Genomic DNA, 21,404 nt, shown 5'->3' on the forward strand with positions numbered 1-21,404 from the left:
CTGCGCTGATGGCGAAGAGCCTGTTTGGGATTCTCTGGCTCCTCCTCTCTCTCTGCTGCTCCCTACATATGTGCGCACTCTTGCTCTCTCCCCCCAAATAAATACGCATTTTAAAAAAATGCATCAGGCTCTATGCTGCTAACTCTCTTCTGATGCCTCCTGTTGTCTGTATTGCCACGTATGGTCTGTGTGCCATACGTGATCTCAGAGTTAGGTTTCATTGATGTAATGTGTCCCTTAGTGAGGGCATCTTTTAATCCATCATCTTTTAATTAATCAGTAATCTTTTAATTAGTAATAATGAAGACAGACCTCTATGGAGTTCTTGGCTTCATAGGGCACAGAGATAATCGCGTCTGCATATATGACATGGCCAAGTGGGCCCATCATGGAGGTCCTGGGGGCAGCTGGTCCATCAGCAAAAAGACTACTCTGTATTGGATCTTCCAGGTCCAATTCTGCAGATACACGCCCCACTCAGCTTTATTAGAGTGAGTCCAGACTTTGTCAAGCTTTTGAGATGACTTGAAAACATATGAAATATTAAAGAAACTAGAAATACTTGACCTGGAAAGGAAAGGAGCCAAGGGAGAACAGTGAATCTTATCTTCAAATAAGTTTGTTACATGGAAATTGATTTGGGGCTGCCCGAGAGAGCATCACTGGAGCCAATGGGTAAGCAAGAAAATGGTACATTTAGCTCAGCCTGAGGACAGACTTTCTAATTAACGCCAAGTATGGCGCAAGCAGCCTGGGGACGCAGTGAGTTCACTGTCCTTGGAGGCACCGAAGCATGAGATGGGTGACAACGTGACAGGGATTTTGTGGGGGAATTAGAATATGGGTTACAGAGAACGTGTTGGATTAGATGATGCCTGACATCTCTTCTGTATATGTGACTTTTTTAAAATATGAAATGTATTGTCAAATTGGTTTCCTTACAACACCCAGTGCTCATCCCAAAAGGTGCCCTCCTCAATACCCATCACCCACCCTCCCCACTCTCCCACCCTCCCCAGTCTCCCACCCCCCATCAAGCCTCAGTTTATTCTCAGTTTTTAAGAGTGTCTTATGGTTTGCCTCCCTCCCTCCCTTTTTTTTCCCCCTTCCCCTCCCCCATGGTCTTCTGTTAAGTTTCTCAGGATCCACATAAGAGTGAAAACATATGGTATCTTTCTCTGTATGACTTATTCCACTTTGCATAACACTCTCCAGTTCCACGTTGCTACAGAAGGCTATATTGCATTCTTTCTCATTGCCACGTAGTATTCCATTGTGTATATAAACCACAACTTCTTTATCCATTCATCAGTTGATGGACATTTAGGCTCTTTCCATAATTTGGCTATTGTTGAGAGTGCTGCTATAAACATTGGGGTACAAGTGCCCCTATGCATCAGCACTCCTGTATCCCTTGGGTAAATTCCTAGCAGTGCTATATGTGACTTTTTAATTACATGGAACCAGTGGTCCCCAATTTCCCAAGGCATTGTGAGCCCAGGATAGATGAACTGACCATGATACTTGAACAATTGGTGGAAGGGAGCCCAAGAGGGGGCAACCCCAAACGGTATAGAGAGAACCATCCCCATGACTATACGTTGAAACCCAAAGCTAGACTGCCTAACTCTGGGATCCTTGGAAAAGAAGCTGGTGGGGAATGTGGATGCAGGATGAATTATTTTTAAAGAAATTCTCATTAAAATCTTTGTTGATGGAGCACTAAGTACAGGCAAGTTCACGTTATTATAAATGCAACTATAGCTCTCACTTGTCTCTCTAACAAGGGCTGTTTCTCAACACTGCACCCAGCTGCTGCTGAGGCGAGAGCCAGTACAAACACATTAGCCTAGTTTCCACCTCACAACTTCAAACACTGGGAGAGAAAGTGCAGCCAGTAGTCTCCCTGAGAACAATTTGTAAGGTGGCCGGTAAGAGCCACAGATCCAGCCTTGCGGAGAATTTATTTCCAAGCAAATGGATACCAGGCTCGTTTATTGGAGGGTTGTTCCTGCCGGCAACTTAATGCCAAAGTCGACATTTGAAAATCCAGTGAGAAATTTGTGTTTGCAAATGTGAATTAAACAGCTCTTGCAGGCTGCTCCTTGGCATTTTGAATTTTGCCTGGCAAGTTGATTTGATATGAAAAGCTCAGATTTTCTCCATTCTTAGGAGATGCTTAGCACACATGACTGCTCACGTTCACAAAGTGAACGTGATGGCGATGTGCGGGCCAAAGACAAACCCCCTGCTGAGATCCTTCAAAACATTGGACTTTCCCTGGAGATAAAGAGCAAATTTGGGCTCAGCAGTTGGAGTTTTGACTTGAGTGTTTTGCTGCTTATCACTAGGAATTTTTGCTTCAGAAAGTTCCTAGCGATAACCTCATTAGGAAAAGTGAGGCTTACAGGATAAAGAAACATTATTACAAAATACTCTTCCAAGAATTGCATTTAGTTGGCTAATACCATAGTTCTTCATGTCAGCTTGCCGCATTATTGTTTCCTGAGCTTGTTAGTTTTTGTTCTGATGCAAGCTTTTTATGTGATGAGAAATACCAAGGGATTCAAGAGAGGCAAGGAACAGAGGAAAGGTGTAGAAATACTGATTACGTAGACCAGCAAAAGTGATGACTGGGCTTTATGGGAAGGAAAATGAAGAACTTGAACTTGCTTTTTGGGCCCGTTCAGTAGGATTTTTGTAATTTATTTGAGATGAGTCAACTCAACTGGCCCACCATCCACCTTGACGTTCACCATAGCCACATTTAGTGGACTTTAGCAGCTGTTTTTAAAAGTTCATCTGACTTACAGCTACCCAGTTGATGATCCCTAAGTTTCAAGAGAGCCCTGAGAAGAAATGTTTATTAATACAAGCATGCAAAATCATGAAGGTTTGGGCTGGGCAGTGTTGGACAACCGTGGGGATTTCACTGACGAGGTTTTGATTGCTTCAGGTTTTAAAAACAAGGTCCTCCTGGGGCACCTGGGTTGCTCAGTCGGTTAGAGTGTTCGACTTCGGCTCAGGTCATGATCTCACAGTGAGTTCGAGCCCCGCGTCGGGCTCTGTGCTGACAGCTCAGAGCTTGGAGCCTGCATAGGATTCTGTGTTTCCCTCTCTCTGCCCCTCCCCCACTCACATTCTGTCTCTGTCTCTCTCAAAAATAAACGTTAAAAAAAAAAAATTAAAAACAAGGTCCTCCTTCACGACCAGATTTTTCCACAGTCTGGCAGCCATACCTGTAAATGGAGAAGGCAGGCAGGCAATGTCCGTCTCTGCAGAGGTGAAGGGTGGTCAGCGGATGACATGAAGAGAGGAACCCCCAAAACGTACTCCTCTCTCCTCCTCGTGCCCAATCCTAGTCCTTCCTGGGGACCTTTCTAATCCACTCCGGGCCATCAGGGAGCTTTGTTTATCTGCACTTCACAGGGCTAATTAATGTCTCCTCTATCTGCCCCGCGGATCTGGGGTCTCAGTAGTCAGCAGTTTGCGAATAACGCTGAATGCTCTCAAGCGGATCTGAAATTCATCTGTGGCACAAATCCAATTTGTAAATTTACGATGTGGAATAGACTCTCCCCAGTAAGCAACGTACTTGCTCTCCGGAATGCTGTGTGCAAGCATCGATGTTGATAGCTGAGGGGAATAGTAGTCAGAACTGGGGATAGCCACATGAAAGATAAAGGCTCAGGGTAAAGGCCCTTAAGCGGGTTGCATTTGCACTATGACTCATCCCTGTATTTCTAAAGTGTTCCTCCTTTCCTGTGCCCAAATGTTGAATTCTGTACATGCAGGATTTCTACTCTTACGTTGGTAGCATTGCCACCACCAACTCTGTTCCTTTTTCTGTCCTGCTCACCTTTGGCCTGGGTTTTAGACTGAGCTGCAACTTTACACCATATACTCGGTTCTATCTGGAAGGCCCTTCAGACGTGGCTTGTGTGCAAAGGAGCCATCTCTGAAAAATAACCATGTTCGATGATGTCTTTTCAAAAACTGTTGGATGCATCAAACCTTCCCTAGTTTTTCCCTTGAAGTAGGTTTCCTTACCTGATTTAAAGCTAAAGGAAGGGCACCTGGGTGGCTCAGTGGGTTGAGCATCCAACTGTCAGTTTCGTCTCGGGTCATGATCCCAGGGTTGTGGGATCAAGCCCCGAGTCAGGCTCCATGCTGAGTGTGGGGTCTGCTTAAGATTCTCCCTCCCCCTCCCCCTCTCTCCCCCATTCATTCTCCCTCCCTCCCTCCCTCCCTCCCTCCCTCCCCTCTCCTCCTCTCCCCATTCTCTCTCTCTTAAACAAAAATTTTAAAAAAGTAAAGGAAATGAGTCTCATGCTCTTGCCAAATTATAAAATGGGCACTGCCATGAGAAATACTAGACACCATTTTTTTTTTTCCCTCTCTAAAAAAAGGTAGAGTAAAATTTGCATCCTGGTAAGCCCCTGGTGCCCAGTGCTTTGGATGGAAGCTCTGAGGGTGGCTAACGTCTGTGTCTTCTTACCCAGGCCAGTGAAAGGCGCGTTCACCTCGTCGTGTCCCGCCAGGTTCGTCTGCAGAGTCCTGACATCTTTCAGGAAGCCGGCTGGGACAGCAACGGGAGCCAGTCTCCGGGGCCGGGGGACAGGAGCAATACTCCCAAGGTGAGCCCCAGCCAGGCTATGTCCACTCCTTCTGCAGGAAGCAATTGCTTGGGAAGGCTGAACACTTTAACATTTCTAAGCGTACTCTCTGGACTTCATCACTTAAACACTGTTTGACTTGCCTTGTGAAACAAAAAGCCCGAGGTCCCATCTTCAAGACCCAGTGAGATAACAGGTGTCTCCCATCCAAACAAGAGAGAAGAAGGTGCAGGCAAGTTTTGAAACCTGATCTTGCAGACTCCATATGGGGACCTAATTTCTAGTCTAAGCCAAAGAGATGTCATGTTTTTCCAACAGTCGCGTTGCTTGAGGACCGTTTTCATTCGTTTTGAAATGAAACAAGAGATTCGCTTGGTTTTTGGTTTTTGAAGTTCCCAATCTGCCTGAAAATTAAAATAACAATTCCCCTGCTAATTTTAGTACGTTCGTTTTTTTGTTTTTTTGTTTTTTTGTTTTTTGTTTTTTCAGAAGAACTGGGAAGATCATATATACACTTGGAGTTCATGTAACATTAGGGAGTGGTGGGGAATGGGGCGAATGAGAAAGCATATGCCCTGTGTTGTGGCATTTAAAGTCAGAGAAAAATGTAGGACGATGTGAATGAAGCAGAGTGCACCTACGGGCTGCTTGCGTCCTTCAGGTCAGCAATGTGCAGCTTCTCTTTCAATGAGGTGACTCAGCCCAGTTTGTACTCCTGTCGGTCTCTTCTGTCAGAGGCAATGCCATCACCTCTCCATTTGGGTGGGTATCGAAAGCAACACAAACCTTGCTTAGCCCAAATTCAGAGTCCTATAGCCTTGGGTTGGCATCCTATTGTGATGGCAATGGATTTCTAGCCAGTTCTCCTAAATCTGATTGCATTCAATCACTTGTAATTAAAACAAGTCTATAGGTAGCCTGCTCTTGTTGTAACAGAGATTAGGGAGTGCCTGTCTGAGCAATCGTATCAGACTATGCTTCAGTTTGGGATAACTCACAAGTCTGGGTTTTTGAGTAATGTATGCAGAAACAATACTCAAAATCTTGACTTCTTTTTTTTTTTTTAATTTTTTGTTTGTTTATTTTTGGGTGAGACACAGAGCACAAGCAGGGGAGGGCCAGAGAGAGAGGGAGACACAGAATCCGAAGCAGACTCCAGGCTCTGAGCTGTCAGCACAGAGCCTGACGCCGGGCTTGAACCCACAAACTGTGAGATCGTGACCTGGGCTGAAGTCAGACGCTTAACTGACTGAGCCACCCAGACGCCTCTCAGAATCCTGACTTTTAATAACATAGCCTACAAGGCTACAACCCTCTCTTTCCCCAGCCAGCCAGCCGTACCCCATATATCCATAAATTCCAGGCTTTTTTTTTTTTTTTTTTTTACAATAAGCAACCTAGACAGACCAGGTGCCTCCTGCTAACACATTTTATGGGTAAGGGCTTCCTGGTATCTTTTCACTAGTAAATAGCATTAGTGTGTTTAAATTAAACTAATGGTAAATAAATAAATAAACTAATGGTGTTTACTAATAGAAAACTAGTTTATTAGCTTAGTTAAGGTTTAATCTAATTAACTAATTATAGTTGGGTTACCCAGACCATATTGTAGTCTAGTCATTAAGCCACCAAGAATGAGGCTTCCACCAGCTCTGTGGGTCCGTAGTCCCTTTCACCTAACTGCTACGAATCACGGAAACAACCGAGATGAGCTGATCAAAGTTTTGCTGCAGTCTCTGTCATGTATTTAATTCCTGGGAAACGCACCGAACAAACTGGCCTGGTGGGAAATTATAATAGTCTCATTTTAATTTGCAGGTGTGTCTGCCTTTTGAGATGAGATGCGCGCGTGCACACACACACACGCGCACACACACGCACACACACACAGCCTATTTAAAACAATACTAAGACATGCGTGGCTCTTCGATTAGTTTTTTTATGATCCTAAGCCTTGCTTTATCTAGGAAACAACATGGGTTTTTAAAGTAGGAGCTTAAATGAGACAAAGCTCAGAGAAGGCAAACCAAGACTCGGGAGACAGAAATGTTTGTAGCCAACTGAAAAGCAAAGATGGAAAGGCATCAGATGGAGGCGCGCGGCTGCCTCTGTGGGACAGGAAAGGGAAAGTGACCAGAAAGAAATCACAGAGGGACTCCACCTGTACTGGAGCACGTATTTCCTACGCTGGGTGGCAAGGTACGTGGGAGGTCATTATGTTCATCCTTATACTTGTTTTTATGTCTAAACTGTTTTAAAGTATTTTTATAGCTGAGTGATGAGTAGACTAGTGCTCACAATGCCTTTCAGCCAGCTTGAATTAGTTCGTACCAAATTATGTTTTCGAACATCAGGGAACATCCTCAGGTCTCTGAAGCAGGGAAGGCGTTTGGGAGAAAACACAGATGGAAAAGAGGATCTCTGTTGTATTTCATTTTCCTTCTCCTCAATGAGGATTAGGCAACTCTGGGTGTGAAGGGTTCGTGGCGGTACTTGGTTTTTTCCATTGTTAACGTGAGTCTCTCTCCCTCTGGTGTGGAAGGCAGATGGCTGTCCAAAATACAAGGGACACGTTTCCTATTTAGGGGGTGCCCAGTCATGTGTGTTGAGCCCATAGGTGCTTGAAACATCTCTTTGCTCAGTACAGCAAGGCTGTTGGGTAAGCACTGATGACGTGTGGAGGAAGATGCTGCTCTCCAGGAACTTGGATCTAAAAGCATAAATAACCTACCTGTGCAGCCAAGAGAACATAGGTTTCAGCAGTCAGATCTTATATGTCAGGTCTTTTATTTGACAGGATTGGATTTGAGTTCTCTAGTCAATGAGATAAACCTTTCATTCTTGGGTAACTGATTCTTTCATGTGTTTTTTCTGACAGGCACCTGAAAATTAATAGGTTAATTTTTTTTTTATCACGTGTTAAAATATTGCCTCTGAAAGCAGAGTAGTGTGGGCAGGGAGACCATGGATTTACTCAGATCTCTTGGGTGTCAGTCCTCAGTTTCCCCCGGCCAGCTGTGCTTCCTTGATCAGAATTGTTTTAAGGTTGAGTCTCAGTTTTTCTGCCCAAACACATTTAAGTAGATAACCAACTGTATTTCTTTCTTTTTTCTTCAAAGAGTATCTGGCCAATCTGTGCATTGTTCAAAGAATATTTATTCACAACAAAATAATCACAGCCTCACTTATTTATTTATTTATTTATTTATTTATTTAGAGAGGGAGACAGAGACAGAGACAGAGAGAGACAGCCAGCACGGGTGTGGGAGGGGCAGAGAAAGAGAGAGACACAGAATCCCAAGCAGGCTCTGTGTTGTCAGCTGTGGAACCTGATGCGGGGCTTAAACTCATGAACTATGAGATCGTGACCCACGTCGAAACCAAGATCCAGTCACTTAAGTGACTGAGCCACCCAGGCGCCCGCAGCCTCACTTATTTCTATTATCTGGTGTGGCAGGTGAGAAACCATTTCTGGAATCTTTCATGAGATAAGTAAGTTTTCTACTTTCAAATGAATTTAGTGACCCATTTTTTTTTTTTTTTAACTAAAGGATTCTCAGGTCAAAGGCATATCTTCCATTCCAGATGCATTTCTTCCCATCACAGGGCTGCCCCAATGGGCATGCTTACCCTCTTCATAAATGAAGTTGGGGGAGCTTGAGTGATGACGGTATTACAAGATCGAAAATGCTGTTACTGTTAGAAGTTTAACAATAAAACGTGTTTAAGCTTATTACCTAGAAAGGCAATTATTTGCAATCTTCTGTTCATCTGGGCAAATGTTGTAAATACTGATAAAACCCGGTGTTGGCAGAATTGTGGGAAATCAGCATTTTCACAAGGTATTGGTGAGATTATAGATGATAGAGCTGTGTCGTATGTATCAAAATGTAAAATGCTCAGGTTCTTTGATTTAGCAGTTGTACTGTTAGGATATTAGCCTAAAGAAATATTTACACAAGCGTACGAGATATGTGTTGTCTAAGGATGTTCGCAGTGACACTGTTTAATTTTTCACGAGACTTATAAACAACCAGAATGGTCATCAATGGGGGATATGACATATACACATGATGAAGTACTAGGAAGCTGTTCAAGAATGCAATACAGTGTGTATGTGTGTGTACATATATATATGTTAATTTTTAATGTTCATTTATTTTTGAAGGAGAGAGAGCGTGAGAGGGGAGAGGCAGAGAGAGAGAGAGAGAGAGAGAGAGAGAGAGAGAGACAGAATCCCAAGCAGGTTCCAGGCTCTGAGCTATCAGCACAGAGCCCAATGCGGAGCTCAAACTCATGAGCCATGAGATCACGACCTGAGCCGTAGTCGGACGCCCAATGACTGAGCCACCCAGGCACCCCTGTGTGTACATATATTTTTTTAATGTGAAAAGAGGTCCTTGTTTTCCAGAGCATTCCATACTGTGTTTTAGTCATCACCTTGGGAGATTGATCAGCTGTCCCAGCAGCATGCCTGGCTTCCATGTGGAAACAATGGAGGAAAGACCTTATTTGTGATTTGGGAGTGAATGTTGTACGACTGTCCCCAAGAATGAGCTGAAGAAACAGAGCAGCCAGTAGGAGTCTCCAGGTTTAGAACTTAGCCCTGAGTTGGGTGCATTTCAGAACTGTATGCATCTCCAAACAGGGCTCTTTTGAGAGATGTCTGTGATTAAAGGCAGAGACATCCTACATCTCATTGCTTTGTGGACGAGAAAAGTTACATACTGAGAACGGATCTTGAGAGCACCTCCAGATCTACTCTGGAATGCTAGAGCCACTGTGTGCACACTGTTACTTCTCTGTTTTATTTTGAAACTTTGCCCTGAAGAAGGTCCCATTTCCGTTTTGTAACCCGCGTCTGATAACCAGTCTCTTCAAGGTTCTGGGGGTTTAGAGAAACACACAACCCAGACCTTGTAAGCACTAATTGTAACGAATACCTTGCCATAATAATTTGCAATCCCTATTTTAGTGTTTCATCACTGCCAAAAACAATTTGTGTCAGCCGTAATTTATCACCTGTTTATTCGACAAACACATAGTTACCATCTTGAATATGCCAAATGCTATGTTCAGTGCTAGGGATACAGTCAACAGGCCGTTACTGGATACAATAAGGCCATTAGAACAGAGGTGGGTAATTTTATACCATAGAAAATTGTGAGATAATAAATACACACACAAAAAAAACCCCTAAGCTTATCTTCATAATGAAGCATTAAAAATGGACTCATGCATTCAGGCAGTAATTCTATATGATGTTAACCATCAACTTTACAGAAGTTTAATTATCATTCAGTGGATTTGTTGGACAGATAATCTATTCCCAGGTTTCAGAAAATGGAGATGATACAGGAAGGAGCCCCTCACCCATGCTTGATCTGTCCAGTTCCCCTCTCCATGCCCAAAAAACCTCTTTGTTTCCAGAGTTTCTTCATGAAAATGCAAATATTAATACAAATTCTCATTCCTACACCATTTTAAACAAAAGGTAGTGTGCTTACACTGTCTTTTGTACCCTGATTTTTTTTTTTTTTTTTTTTTTTTTTTTTTTTTTTTTTTTTTTTTTACCAGATGTGTTTTCTAATTTTCTTCCTTTAGATACAACTGTAAACTCTCTCTTGAACCAGAGACTTCTCTGAGGTCTGATCAAGTATTATAAATATTTATTTGCAGGGCACATTCCCGTTTAGTTCCCAAGTCATTGCACAAGCAGGGAGGAGAATACATTTTTAGGAAAGTATGTGTTGAGGGGCACCTGGGTGGCTCAGTCAGTTGAGCTTCTGACTTCAGCTCAGGACATGATCTTGTGGTTCATGAGTTCAAGCCCTGCACCAGGCTCTGGGCTGACAGCTCAGAGCCTGGAGCCTGCTTCAGATTCTGTGTCTCACTGGCTCTCTGCCCCTCCCCTGCTCACACTTTGTCTCTTTATCTCTCTCAAAAATAAATAAACATTAAAAATGTTTTTAAAAAATAAAAGTACATGCTGATCTGTATTCATTGGTAAACAGTGCCCTTGACCAACTCTTACTGCTTTAAGATAACACTGCATGCAGCTTTGACTGTTTTTGGTCTAGAGTTGTTGAATCAAAATCACAGTTCTCTCATTTTTCAAAAGTTGGTCTTCAATGTATGCTATACAATGTTTATGCTATATTTTTACATAATATCATTCAAGGGTAGAACTGCGTATTTTTCAGAGATATGTGAAGAGTGAAGATGCCAACTGGGGAGAACCCAGTTATCCATTGAATGGGATATCTATGAAATCCATTATTTTTTTTCTTTAAGGAGTTCTATAATTGACTTCCTCTACCTAAGTTAAACTGAAGACTATTTAATTACAGTTCCTTTTTTCAATTAATTTTTAAATTTCATTTAAATCCAAATTAGTTAACCTACAGTGTAATAATGATTTTCAGGAGTAGAACCCAGTGATTCGTCACTTTCATATAACACCGAGTACTCATCCCAACGAGTGTCCTCCTTAATGCCCATCACCCCTTTAGCCCATCCCTCCAACCCACCTCCCCTCCAGCAGCCCTCAGTTTGTTCTCTGAATTTAAAAGCCTCTTATGGTTTGTCTCCCTCTCTGTTTTTATCTTAATTTTGCTTCCTTTCCCTTATGTTTATCTGTTTTGTTTCTTAAATTCCCCATATGAGTGAAATCGTATATTTGTCTTTCTCTGACTTATTTCACTTAGCATAATACACTCTAGTTCCATTCATGTTGTTGCAAATACTTTTTTCTAATTTAGAAAAAAATCCTGATTCTCATGAATGACAAGAGTTTTAGGAAATACTCCCTGCTATCAGGAATTAATGAGTCACTTGGAATATTTGGGATGTAGTTCACTTTGTGTGCTTAATATTTCTGCAGCGGTTTCCAACCTGTTCCTCTTCCTTTTTTTTTTTTTTTTTTCCATTTCTATTTGAAATGTAAACTTTCTCTGAGCCTATAGAGTTTGGGATAATGCAACTCTGTTGAGGGTGGAGGCAAAGTGTGGGGGGTCTGAGCGCGTCTTTCTCTGTGAGGGCAAGGACTACCATCCTGTATTTATCCAGCTTTGGTAGCTTTTGTATGTAGGAAATGCAAACCCGCTTGTGAACAGATATGCCGTGTTTGTTTTTCTGTGCCTTTAGCCCCTCCATCCTGTGGTCACTTGCCACGAGAAGGTGGTAAGTGTCCGAAAAGACCCCAGCGAATCTCTCGGCATGACCGTTGCAGGGGGAGCATCACATAGGGAATGGGATTTGCCTATCTATGTCATCAGTGTGGAGCCCGGAGGAGTCATAAGCAGAGATGGAAGAATAAAAACAGGTAAAAAGAGACTTAAAGTACCGGGGCAGCAGAGGGTTAAAAATGAATTAGCAGCTTGCTGGGTTAGGTAACTGCTTCCAGAATTAACAAGAGAATGAGATGTTGATCTGCTCAGGACCTCTGTTACCCGTCGATCTTGACTGGTTTGGGTTTAGTTGCTGGACTGGGTTTCACCCCTCTTAGTTTACGTGGGCCTATGTGGGCCCCTTGGCTTGCTAATAAAGTGGGCACCTGCAAACTATGCCAAGAAGTGATGGAGAAGTTCTACAGTTATGAGCAAGTGGCCTCGACTAAATGGCATAATTTGGTTCCATTCTTTCTAACTGATTCTTTTGCCGGATTGATCCTGTGATGAACCTATTCATGAATTGTTCCATTTCGTGGGTTGGATGGGAGAAATGCTTTCATGGATTTTGAGCCAATGAATATTTACCATTTACATTATTTACCATGAAGTAATATTTATCATGAAAGTACCATGCTAGATTCTTTTCCACTGGTAAAAAAAAAAAAAAAAAAAAGAAAAAAGTTTCATTATCTAAAAAAATTTTTTAACGTTTATTTTTGAGACAGAGAGAGACAGAGCGCAAGTAGGGGAGGGACAGGGAGAGTGGGAGACACAGAATCCAAAGCAGGCTCCAGGCTCTGAGCTGTCAGCACAGAGCCCGACGCGGGGCTCAAACTCACAGACTGCGAGCTCATGACCCGAGTCGAAGCGGCACACTCAACCGACTGAGCCACCCAGGCGCCCCTAATTATTTTAATCTTATGTGTCCTGGGTTACTCTGAATGAAGGAAGGTGATGCCAAGTATGTATCTTTAATAATATTGTCAATTCCCACGAAGGGGTAGCTCAGATGGTTGAGCAATTAAGTCGTTGAAGGAGATTCAGACTCAGGAGATCATGTGAAGTTCCTGAAGTACAGCTGTTCAGCCTGAGGAGCCACGGGTGGGGGCGGGGCGGGGGGGGGCACGGTAAGGGATTTCTTTGGCCAACCTAACAGTGCTTCTTTTGGGGTCAGGCAGGGCTTGGCCTGGTGGTCAAGCCTTTCCCATCTGTCTCTTCCTATCTTTTTACTCTTGCTATGGTTATTCTGTGTGAAAAAGATGAGAGTCAAAGGAGGCAGGAGATTAGGAGAGAGATCAAAGAATAGAAATTGGAGGTAGGAGAAGTATGTCTTTTGGTTTCTCTTGCTCTTTTGCACCCAAGCACCTGGGTGGAGAGTGATGAGGTCCGCCAAGAAGTGGCTTGTTAGCGAGAGAATGCGAGCAGAGGACTGTGCGGGATGGTGTGTGGAAATGGCCCTGCACATAGTAGGTGCTTAGCCGATGGAAGTTACTATCACCTTTGCAGTGAACCACAATGTTAACTCCTTTCCCCTCTTTAAGAGCATCGCTCCAGCTCGTTTTTCTTAACTGCTGTGTTCTCCTCTGCCAGACCCTTTCAGGGGTGGTCTCTTCTTCAGGCAGTCCACATTTGTTGGGTGCCCACCGCATGCCAGGCTCCATGCGGGTACTTGGAGCTTTTGCCAAATGCTCTCTCTTGTGCTAAAACCAAGAAACAAGAAGTGAAGAAGTAGGTTTTCTTTGATTGAATGGTAAACGAAGCTAATTTATCTACCTGCTTTCCCTTTTTGTTTTTTAAATTTTTTTTTTAATGTTTATTTTATTTTTTGAGACAGAGCATGAGCAGGGAAGGGGCAGAGAGAGAGGGAGGCACAGAATGTGAAGCAGGCTCCAGGCTCTGAGCTGTCAGCACAGAGCCCAACGCGGGGCTCAAACTCACAAACTGTGAGATCGTGACCTGAGCCGAAGTCGGACGCTTAGCCGACTGAGCCACCCAGGTGCCCCTGCTTTTTGTTTTTTAAAGGCAAGAACCAAACACTAATGAGTATGCTTTAGAAACCTCCAAACATAACTTCCCAGAGCCGTGAAACACCCACATGCTATCCATTTTGCTGTTGGAGAACTCAGCCTCACGTCAGTGCAGGAGGCTAATGACATGGCCCTTCACCCTCCTCACCTCCCCACATCGCAGTCAGCCCCTGCCCCTTTGCACTTTTCTAGAAGTTCCTATTTGTGCTCTCACTAAAGATAGCTTCTGCTTCTCTGGCCATCAGGTGACATTTTGCTAAACGTGAACGGGATTGAACTAACAGAGGTCAGCCGGAGTGAGGCAGTTGCATTATTGAAAAGCACATCCTCCTTGGTGGTCCTGAAAGCTTTGGAAGTCAAAGAATGTGAACCCGAGGAAGCGAGCAGCAGCCCAGCAGCCCTGGACTCCAACCACAATGTAGCCCCGGCCAGAGACTGGTCCCCGTCCTGGATCATGTGGCTGGAATTACCACGGTGAGTCCCAACTTGACATCCTTGCGGAGATGTGGGAGGAAACCGTTGCATTTCCCGGACCACTCTTACTCTCTCGGCACTAGCCACGTTCGTGGCACTAGCATCCTTGTGAGCCCCACGTTTGATTGTGAGACCATTTGAAAGAAGTCTGTCCTCCCTTCTGTTACTGAAAATGCATGCGGAAATCCCAGAGCAGGATGAAAGTCCGGATGTGGAAACATTGTTAGACACTCACGTTGAGGAGCTCCTGGGCTGCTGCCCTTGTACGTTGTATGGCTCATGCAGCAGAGAGAGCTCAGCTGACGGGGGCAGAGGGCTAAAACCCAACCAGGCTCCTCCACTCTGGAACCTTCCCTTACTTTGCTAGTGGAATCCTCAGAACTCGCAGAGGTAAAACCCTTCAGCAGAACATCTTGCGTGTACCCAGATGTTGAAGCATGTGCTGGTTGAGGGGCATGTCTCAAGACTCTCTAGTTCCTACTCTTGTAAAGTTCTAGAAAACTTCAGGGAGCAGCCGGGTTGTCATTTCAGTGAGACGTAACCGGAGCCTTATGTGAAGCCAGTAAATTGTCTCGCACAGACACGTCAGGACAGTTTTTAAGGACATTGTAAATGGCTAGATGCAGAAGTTAAATTTTTGAAGAACAGATAAATTGGGGTTTGCACACCTGCAGCAGAGCACAAACTCTTGACCTTCAAAGGATTGCCTTACAAATTCCAACTGCGTGATGTAAATGTTAAATATTAGAGTCACCGAAGATGAAATGCTGCCGTTGGATTTAATGAATAAAAGTAGGATGTTTGGTTTTAGGACATTTTTCTTGAGGGTGGAGATAGGACGGTCTCTTTGTCTTTTTTTTTTTTTTTTTTTTTCTTCAAATTTCAAATGAGGTTTTTTTTTTTTTTTTTTTTTTTATTTTTTTTTTTTTAATTTTTTTTTTTTTTTCAACGTTTTTTATTTATTTTTGGGACAGAGAGAGACAGAGCATGAACGGGGGAGGGGCAGAGAGAGAGGGAGACACAGAATCGGAAACAGGCTCCAGGCTCCGAGCCATCAGCCCAGAGCCTGACGCGGGGCTCGAACTCACGGACCGCGAGATCGTGACCTGGCTGAAGTCGGACGCTCAACCGACTGCGCCACCCAGGCGCCCCTCAAATGAGGTTTTAAAAAACATCCCTGCCTCAGATACACTGACCTAGATTCCTTTTTGAGCCTTTCCTAGTTGATTATTTTTAAAATAAGGACATTTTTAAACAGTTGAAAATTGAGCATTGAGGCAGTTTGAAAACCTGCAAGCATTTTGGACTGAGCCTGAGTGGAAGAAGAGTTACTAACATTTTTTAATCTTTCTGAAACTGGAGTCTATGAAAGCAGGGTTTTTTTTTGTTTGTTTTTTGTTTTTGCGTGCTTGAAAGCTATTCATCATCTATCAGAGTTCCTCATTCGTGGTAGACAGGACAAATGCGAGATGCTTTTACTCCAAATATAACCAACCGAGTGGCTTTCTCTCCATTTTTTTGTCACCTGGCCTGAGGCAGCGATTCTCTGCTCCTGCCAGAAGTGGAGTCTGGATTTGGTTCATTTCCTTTAAAAGGAGTAGACAGGAAGTGCGAAATGATGCCAGCACAGACAACGCTGGTCTTCGGTCACCCTGGCAGCCCTTAGTTTCCTTTGGCCCCTCGTCCCCTCACAGTAATATAATCACAGAAGAAATTCTGAGGCACCCAAGGGGAGAAGGGTGCAGGGTGAGTCTCTCATGCCTGTCCCCTCAGATCCACTCCCCTGAGGTCATCACGGTGACCAGTTCCTTGTGTGTTTTTCTAGGAAAAGTCAAAGTCAGGGGTTGGCGAACATTCTCTGCAAAGCGCCGGAGTTGAGGCTTTGAGGGTCACACCATAGGCAGCAACTCCAGGATTGCCCCTCAGCTTTACAACTTATCAGATGCTCTTCAACTCAAGGGGACTCAGAAATCACCAAAGACCTTCTGCTTCGTTTTCTGTTGGCTCCCAGGGCCACACTCCACATCTGGAAGTCTTTCAAAACATGCTCTCATCTGGACCAGTAGGATAGGGGAGAAATGAGTTAATGTGTGTTACTATTCTACAGGCACAGGGTGCTGTGGGAACCCAGAAAAGACTTCTGGGTGAGATAGTGAGAAGAGTAGCAGTATTTTTTGCCAACCTCTTTACTCTTTGGCTTGAACAGAAGATAACTGGACTCTCACATCTACCTCTGCATTCACTCTGTTGCCAGATCACCCATCCTGTGTTCTCTGAGCTTAATAAGCTCATGAGAAAAATGAGAGTTTTTAAAACGGCAAATAATGTCTATTACGATAAAATTATTTTGTGATCTCTGGACTCCCTGAAAGGCAAAAGGAGTTTTTGATCTCCAGACACTTTGAGAACCACCCTTTGGTAGTGTAGGGGCTCAGCGAAACACTGAGGTCTGCTGAGAAAAGGGGAATCCTTGGAGACTGAGAAGGAACAGCCAGTGTAACAAAATTTTACAGCTTCTTGAGCAACCCAAGACTTCACCATGGTCCTTAACATGGAGTTTATTTTTTAAGGTAACCGTAATTTTCTCACTGGGAGAAAATTACTAAACTCGTTGCTATTTTTTTAAATTATCCAACTCTTCAATGAGCCCTAAATTTAGAGAGTTTCAGAATAGGAAAACTCACATTTATAGAATTTAAAGTCGCTTAATATTTCAGAGGTAAATCCTCAGCATCATTGATCAAAGCCAGCTTCCACATTTCCCAATGGGGACTGAAATCATTTAACTTGAGAAAAAAAATGCCCAGTACTCCTCAGTTCCAACTAACCAAGGTCTGATTTTGAAGGGGTTTACAGTACTGAGTTCTTATGCTACAAAGTTAAACTACTCAACACAAAAGTAAGGAGAGTACTTAGTGAAAAATCTCTCAGTCACATTGCCATCTATGTGAATGCACGGCAGAGTGGTCAGGGGTTTTTGTCTGTTCACTGATACCCCAAGTGCCCAGAATGTGGTACACTCCATAAACATCTGCTAAAAGATGATCCCGATACTTTCTCTCCAGCATCAAAACAAGGGTCTAGAAAAATAGACACAATTCATTCACGTTATGTTGAAACTTTTACACTAGAACAGAATTTTTAGATGGTGAGGTTTATAGCTTGTCCACATGAAATCAAATATTCAATAAAAATTAAAGATCCAAGGTGATACTCCATGAAAAAATCCAGTAGTCAAAGAATGAGAAATACTGTTTCAAGTATTGCTCTAGGAAGGAATGATGGCTGGGAAATGGTAACAGATACTTGCTGATGACCTTGGGTAGGAATCACCAAATTCTTCATCTGCTTTCTCCCCAGTACTGGGCATAGGTAGGAATGTAATGCCGTGGGGTGTCTGGAGAACTGTTACCTGCGTTGTGTATGAGCTAGTCAGTGAACCGCTAAGCAAATGTGGTATCTAACGCGCCACGGATCCTACAGGGTGAATATTTAACACCAGAGGTCTTCCTGTGAAATACAGCAGATGAATATTTTACAATCAAAATATGGTTGTTTTATTAAAATTGTTATTTTTCAGCTATCAGTGAAAGAAATTACTGTAAATTATGTGTGACAACAGATACAACATGAAACAGAGTTGAATTTTACCACTACATTTTAAAGTTATCCACCAAAGTCAAAGCTTATTTTAAGTTGGAATCAGCAACGTCATGAAGTCACATTTACACTGATTAGCAAGGTCAGTAACAAATAGAATGACCAACGTCATCACTTAACAAAACCTTTCACATGAGACAGTTTATTGGTTTTCCAAAAGGCAGTTAATATTTTAAGGTACAGCTTATAAACAAAACAATCATATCTTGATTTTTACCAATATGAAAATGCTTTCTTTTAAACCAGTTCCTCAACTGGGGGGTTTTAGTCCAATCCAGTTCCTGACACACAACCTGTCACAACTGTAACACAGTTTGCACTTGCTTTGCACCTGTGTCAACACTGGTCCAGCTGCCACCAAATAGTTCCTTCCCTCTAACCTCTATGAGGATTGCGCCCATTCACAGAAGACCTGTGCCCTCTCCTCCTCCCATTCCTTCTGTACCTTGCTATTCAGTTTACTTTTTCTCCTCCCTTATGAATCATTCTTCTAATCTCTAGAAGTACGTTGATTTCCATTCACTTTATGCCTGCATACTTCTCTGTAACCTGTCAAGCATGTAGAACTACATTTAAACTGGTATTATTTCAAGAGTCAAACTTTGGCAAGTTAGGGTTAGGTTTAAATTTTTTTTTCACCGAGATTAATCATTTAAAGGATTTTTGTCTGCATTAAAATTATATCCACAAGTAAATAAAAATATGTCGCTAAGTAGGCTTGAATTGGCTCATCAATAAGGATTTAGGCATTTCCAACTTTTTAATATAAATTGAGACATTGAATCTTTAAGCCAAAAATAGGCTTATTTTTCCCACTAAACATGTAAACAGAACATAATAGTATTTTTTAAGGGGTGTTTAGCAACAGAAAACAGTTCAATTGGAAAAAGCCAGCTAACAGCACAAAAGGTCGCTGGGCTATGACAATTTTGAGTAAGACCCATCCAATGCTAGTCTGAAAAATGCCAATAAAGGGCATGGGAGATGAATCCTAATTATTACTAAGAGTTCAACTGATCTGTGCAGATAAATTGCTTACATTCTATTTCAGGTACCTGTATAACTGTAAAGATGTCATATTACGAAGAAACACAGCCGGGAGTCTGGGCTTCTGCATTGTAGGAGGTTACGAAGAATACAACGGGGACAAACCTTTTTTTATTAAGTCCATTGTTGAAGGAACACCAGCATACAATGATGGAAGAATTAGGTAATAATGATGGCTTATTTCCAGTGTTTTATATATGCAAAAGCATGGCCCCATTAGAAATATCGCATGTATTACATACCTTGTTTTATTGGTAAGAAAAATTTACATAGCATTCAATTTCTAAGAATTCCCTGGTCCCATACAGCAACTTCCCATACTTTTAGCATCCTTTCTAACAGAAGCTGAATGGAGAGAGTGTGCAGAATTCAAGTGAGGAGGGGGAAAAGCCTTCATTAGAAGGTTTTTTTAGAATTTTATATAATTAAGATTGACAGATGTAGCAAGAGCTAGGACCACCAGATACACTTGCATTAATTAACCTTAGCTACAGACCAAAATGTTAATCATGGGTTGTTTTATGTTTTTTAGATGCGGTGACATTCTTCTGGCTGTCAACGGTAGAAGTACATCAGGAATGATTCATGCTTGCTTGGCAAGGATGCTGAAGGAACTTAAAGGAAAAATTACTCTTACTCTGGTTTCTTGGCCTGGCACTTTTTTATAGAACCAATGATGGGTCGTAGGAAAACAGAAAACCACAAATAAGCTAAGTTGAAACAATATATTTATCTTGTCAATTTTTATATTTAAAGGATAGACTGTAAAAATGTAAACTAATGTCAGGAAAGTGTGATCTGATGAAAGTCCATTACACCTCAGAAAATGTAATTCTCAAAATATAAACATTAGTAATAGTTCTTATTCAGCGTGGAGGATTTCACATTACAACTCTGTTTATATTTTTCTATTCATTAAAAAGCTCTTACATGGCTAATTTGTATGCCCCCACTGAATTCAAATCCTATCATTAAAAATTTGGTATATGCTGAGGTGTGTAAAGTGTACATTATGGACATTTAAAAACCAATTTACAGCCAGAGGATTTTAAAAGTGCACTGGTGAAGAAACTGTTCATCAAATGAGAAATAAATATTTTTCAAATTATAGTTGTCTTTTACTATGTGATATTAAGTTCATTTCTACCACCACTACTTACAGGATCCTAGTAACGGATTCTCTCAAAACCATGTTGTTACCATGACTGACAAATACATCCTAAGGCTTATCCCTAAAAATGCTCACAGACTAGTATAAACCTGTATTCTTAGATTCAATAGGAAATGACTAATGCAAAGCTCTTGTCTTTTCATTCACAATCAGCTAGTAACTATGTAAAAACTCCACGTGCTGCTCAACCAATGAGCCTTGGAAAAAGCATCAAGAAAGGCCAAACCAGCTTGACCCTGGCTCCTGCAGATAGCCGTGAAGCAGTTCAACTTTGTGTCACAGTGACGGGTATCTGTCCACGTGCCTGCTCTAGAAACTACACTTCGGGCAGGTTATTTCAGACACCACCCAAAGGCCTGTAGATTTTACTAATTTGGATATAAAAGTTCCCCATTTAGTTCCACTGAAAACCCATCAAAAAGTTGTGACATCAAGACCGTGTCTTGAGGTCTTCAGCCGCAGCAGTGCTGACAAAGACTGCCCTTAACTTTTGGACTCAGAGGTGCCTGTTGTAGCGCCATCTCTTAAGAGACTGGTATTTGATTAACTCAAGAAAATGATGGCCAAGGTGGAACCCTGACCTTCATCAGATACTGTGTACGTACACAGCTCTTTAAAATTCCCTGCTGAGTGACTCATTCACATTACTTTCTTGGATACAAAGTCATTGCTGTCTTTATTTTTTTTTAAATATTACAAGACAAAGATTTTTAACTTAACATGAAAAATTCACTCTTTTATTTTGAGAAAAAGTTAACTTTTCATACTAACAGAACAAGATTAAAGGTAAATTTCTTAAACATCATCCAGAAAAATAACAAGATTTATGGTACACTTCTGGCCCTGGCAGACACACAAGGCCTTAGCCACGCCTATTCGGCAGGTGCAGCTTCGGTGCTCTCCTGTTCGGGGGCAGGCTCGCTGCCAGCTTCCTTTCCTTCTTTGCTTCTTTTAGATTTTTTGTGCTTGTGTCTCCTGTGACTGTCTCCTTCTTCACTTTCATGGCGACGTCTACTATTACTGAAGGAAAAAAAGGTGTGTTCTTAAGTAGTGAGAAAAAAACCCCACTTTGTCTAGGTAAATTCTAGGTAAATTCTCAATATAATAATGGGTTTTAAACCATTCTTTTTCTCAAGCACATTTTGAGGAGTAATCAGTTTCTGTGATTTTTATACAGATTATATTTACATTACAAGCTCCCCTTCCTGATATTATCCTAGAGTCTCAGAGCCCATAT

At 42.2% G+C, this 21,404-nt stretch overlaps 2 protein-coding genes across 27 annotated transcripts in view; one reads left to right on the forward strand and one right to left on the reverse strand.

The window, feature by feature from the left end:
• The window catches only part of LNX1 (ligand of numb-protein X 1), a 184,213-nt gene extending 164,109 nt beyond the window's left edge, over positions 1-20,104 (forward strand). For all 3 annotated transcript variants that reach the window (XM_019469835.2, XM_019469826.2, XM_019469837.2), the window contains 5 exons: positions 4,503-4,637; positions 11,763-11,940; positions 14,061-14,289; positions 19,001-19,159; positions 19,529-20,104. In XM_019469835.2, the coding sequence (XP_019325380.2) occupies positions 4,503-4,637; positions 11,763-11,940; positions 14,061-14,289; positions 19,001-19,159; positions 19,529-19,664 (837 nt within the window). In that variant the 3' untranslated portion in view covers positions 19,665-20,104. The remainder of the gene's footprint in view (positions 1-4,502; positions 4,638-11,762; positions 11,941-14,060; positions 14,290-19,000; positions 19,160-19,528) is intronic.
• Positions 18,061-21,404, reverse strand: part of FIP1L1 (factor interacting with PAPOLA and CPSF1) — an 81,383-nt gene continuing 78,039 nt past the window's right edge. For all 24 annotated transcript variants that reach the window (XM_053901586.1, XM_053901579.1, XM_019469863.2 and 21 more), the window contains one exon: positions 18,061-21,187. In XM_053901586.1, the coding sequence (XP_053757561.1) occupies positions 21,040-21,187 (148 nt within the window). In that variant the 3' untranslated portion in view covers positions 18,061-21,039. The remainder of the gene's footprint in view (positions 21,188-21,404) is intronic.

Source organism: Panthera pardus, unplaced genomic scaffold (assembly GCF_024362965.1).
Source record: "Panthera pardus isolate Hobbes unplaced genomic scaffold, ASM2436296v1 HiC_scaffold_13, whole genome shotgun sequence".
NCBI classification, from domain to species: Eukaryota; Metazoa; Chordata; class Mammalia; order Carnivora; family Felidae; genus Panthera; species Panthera pardus.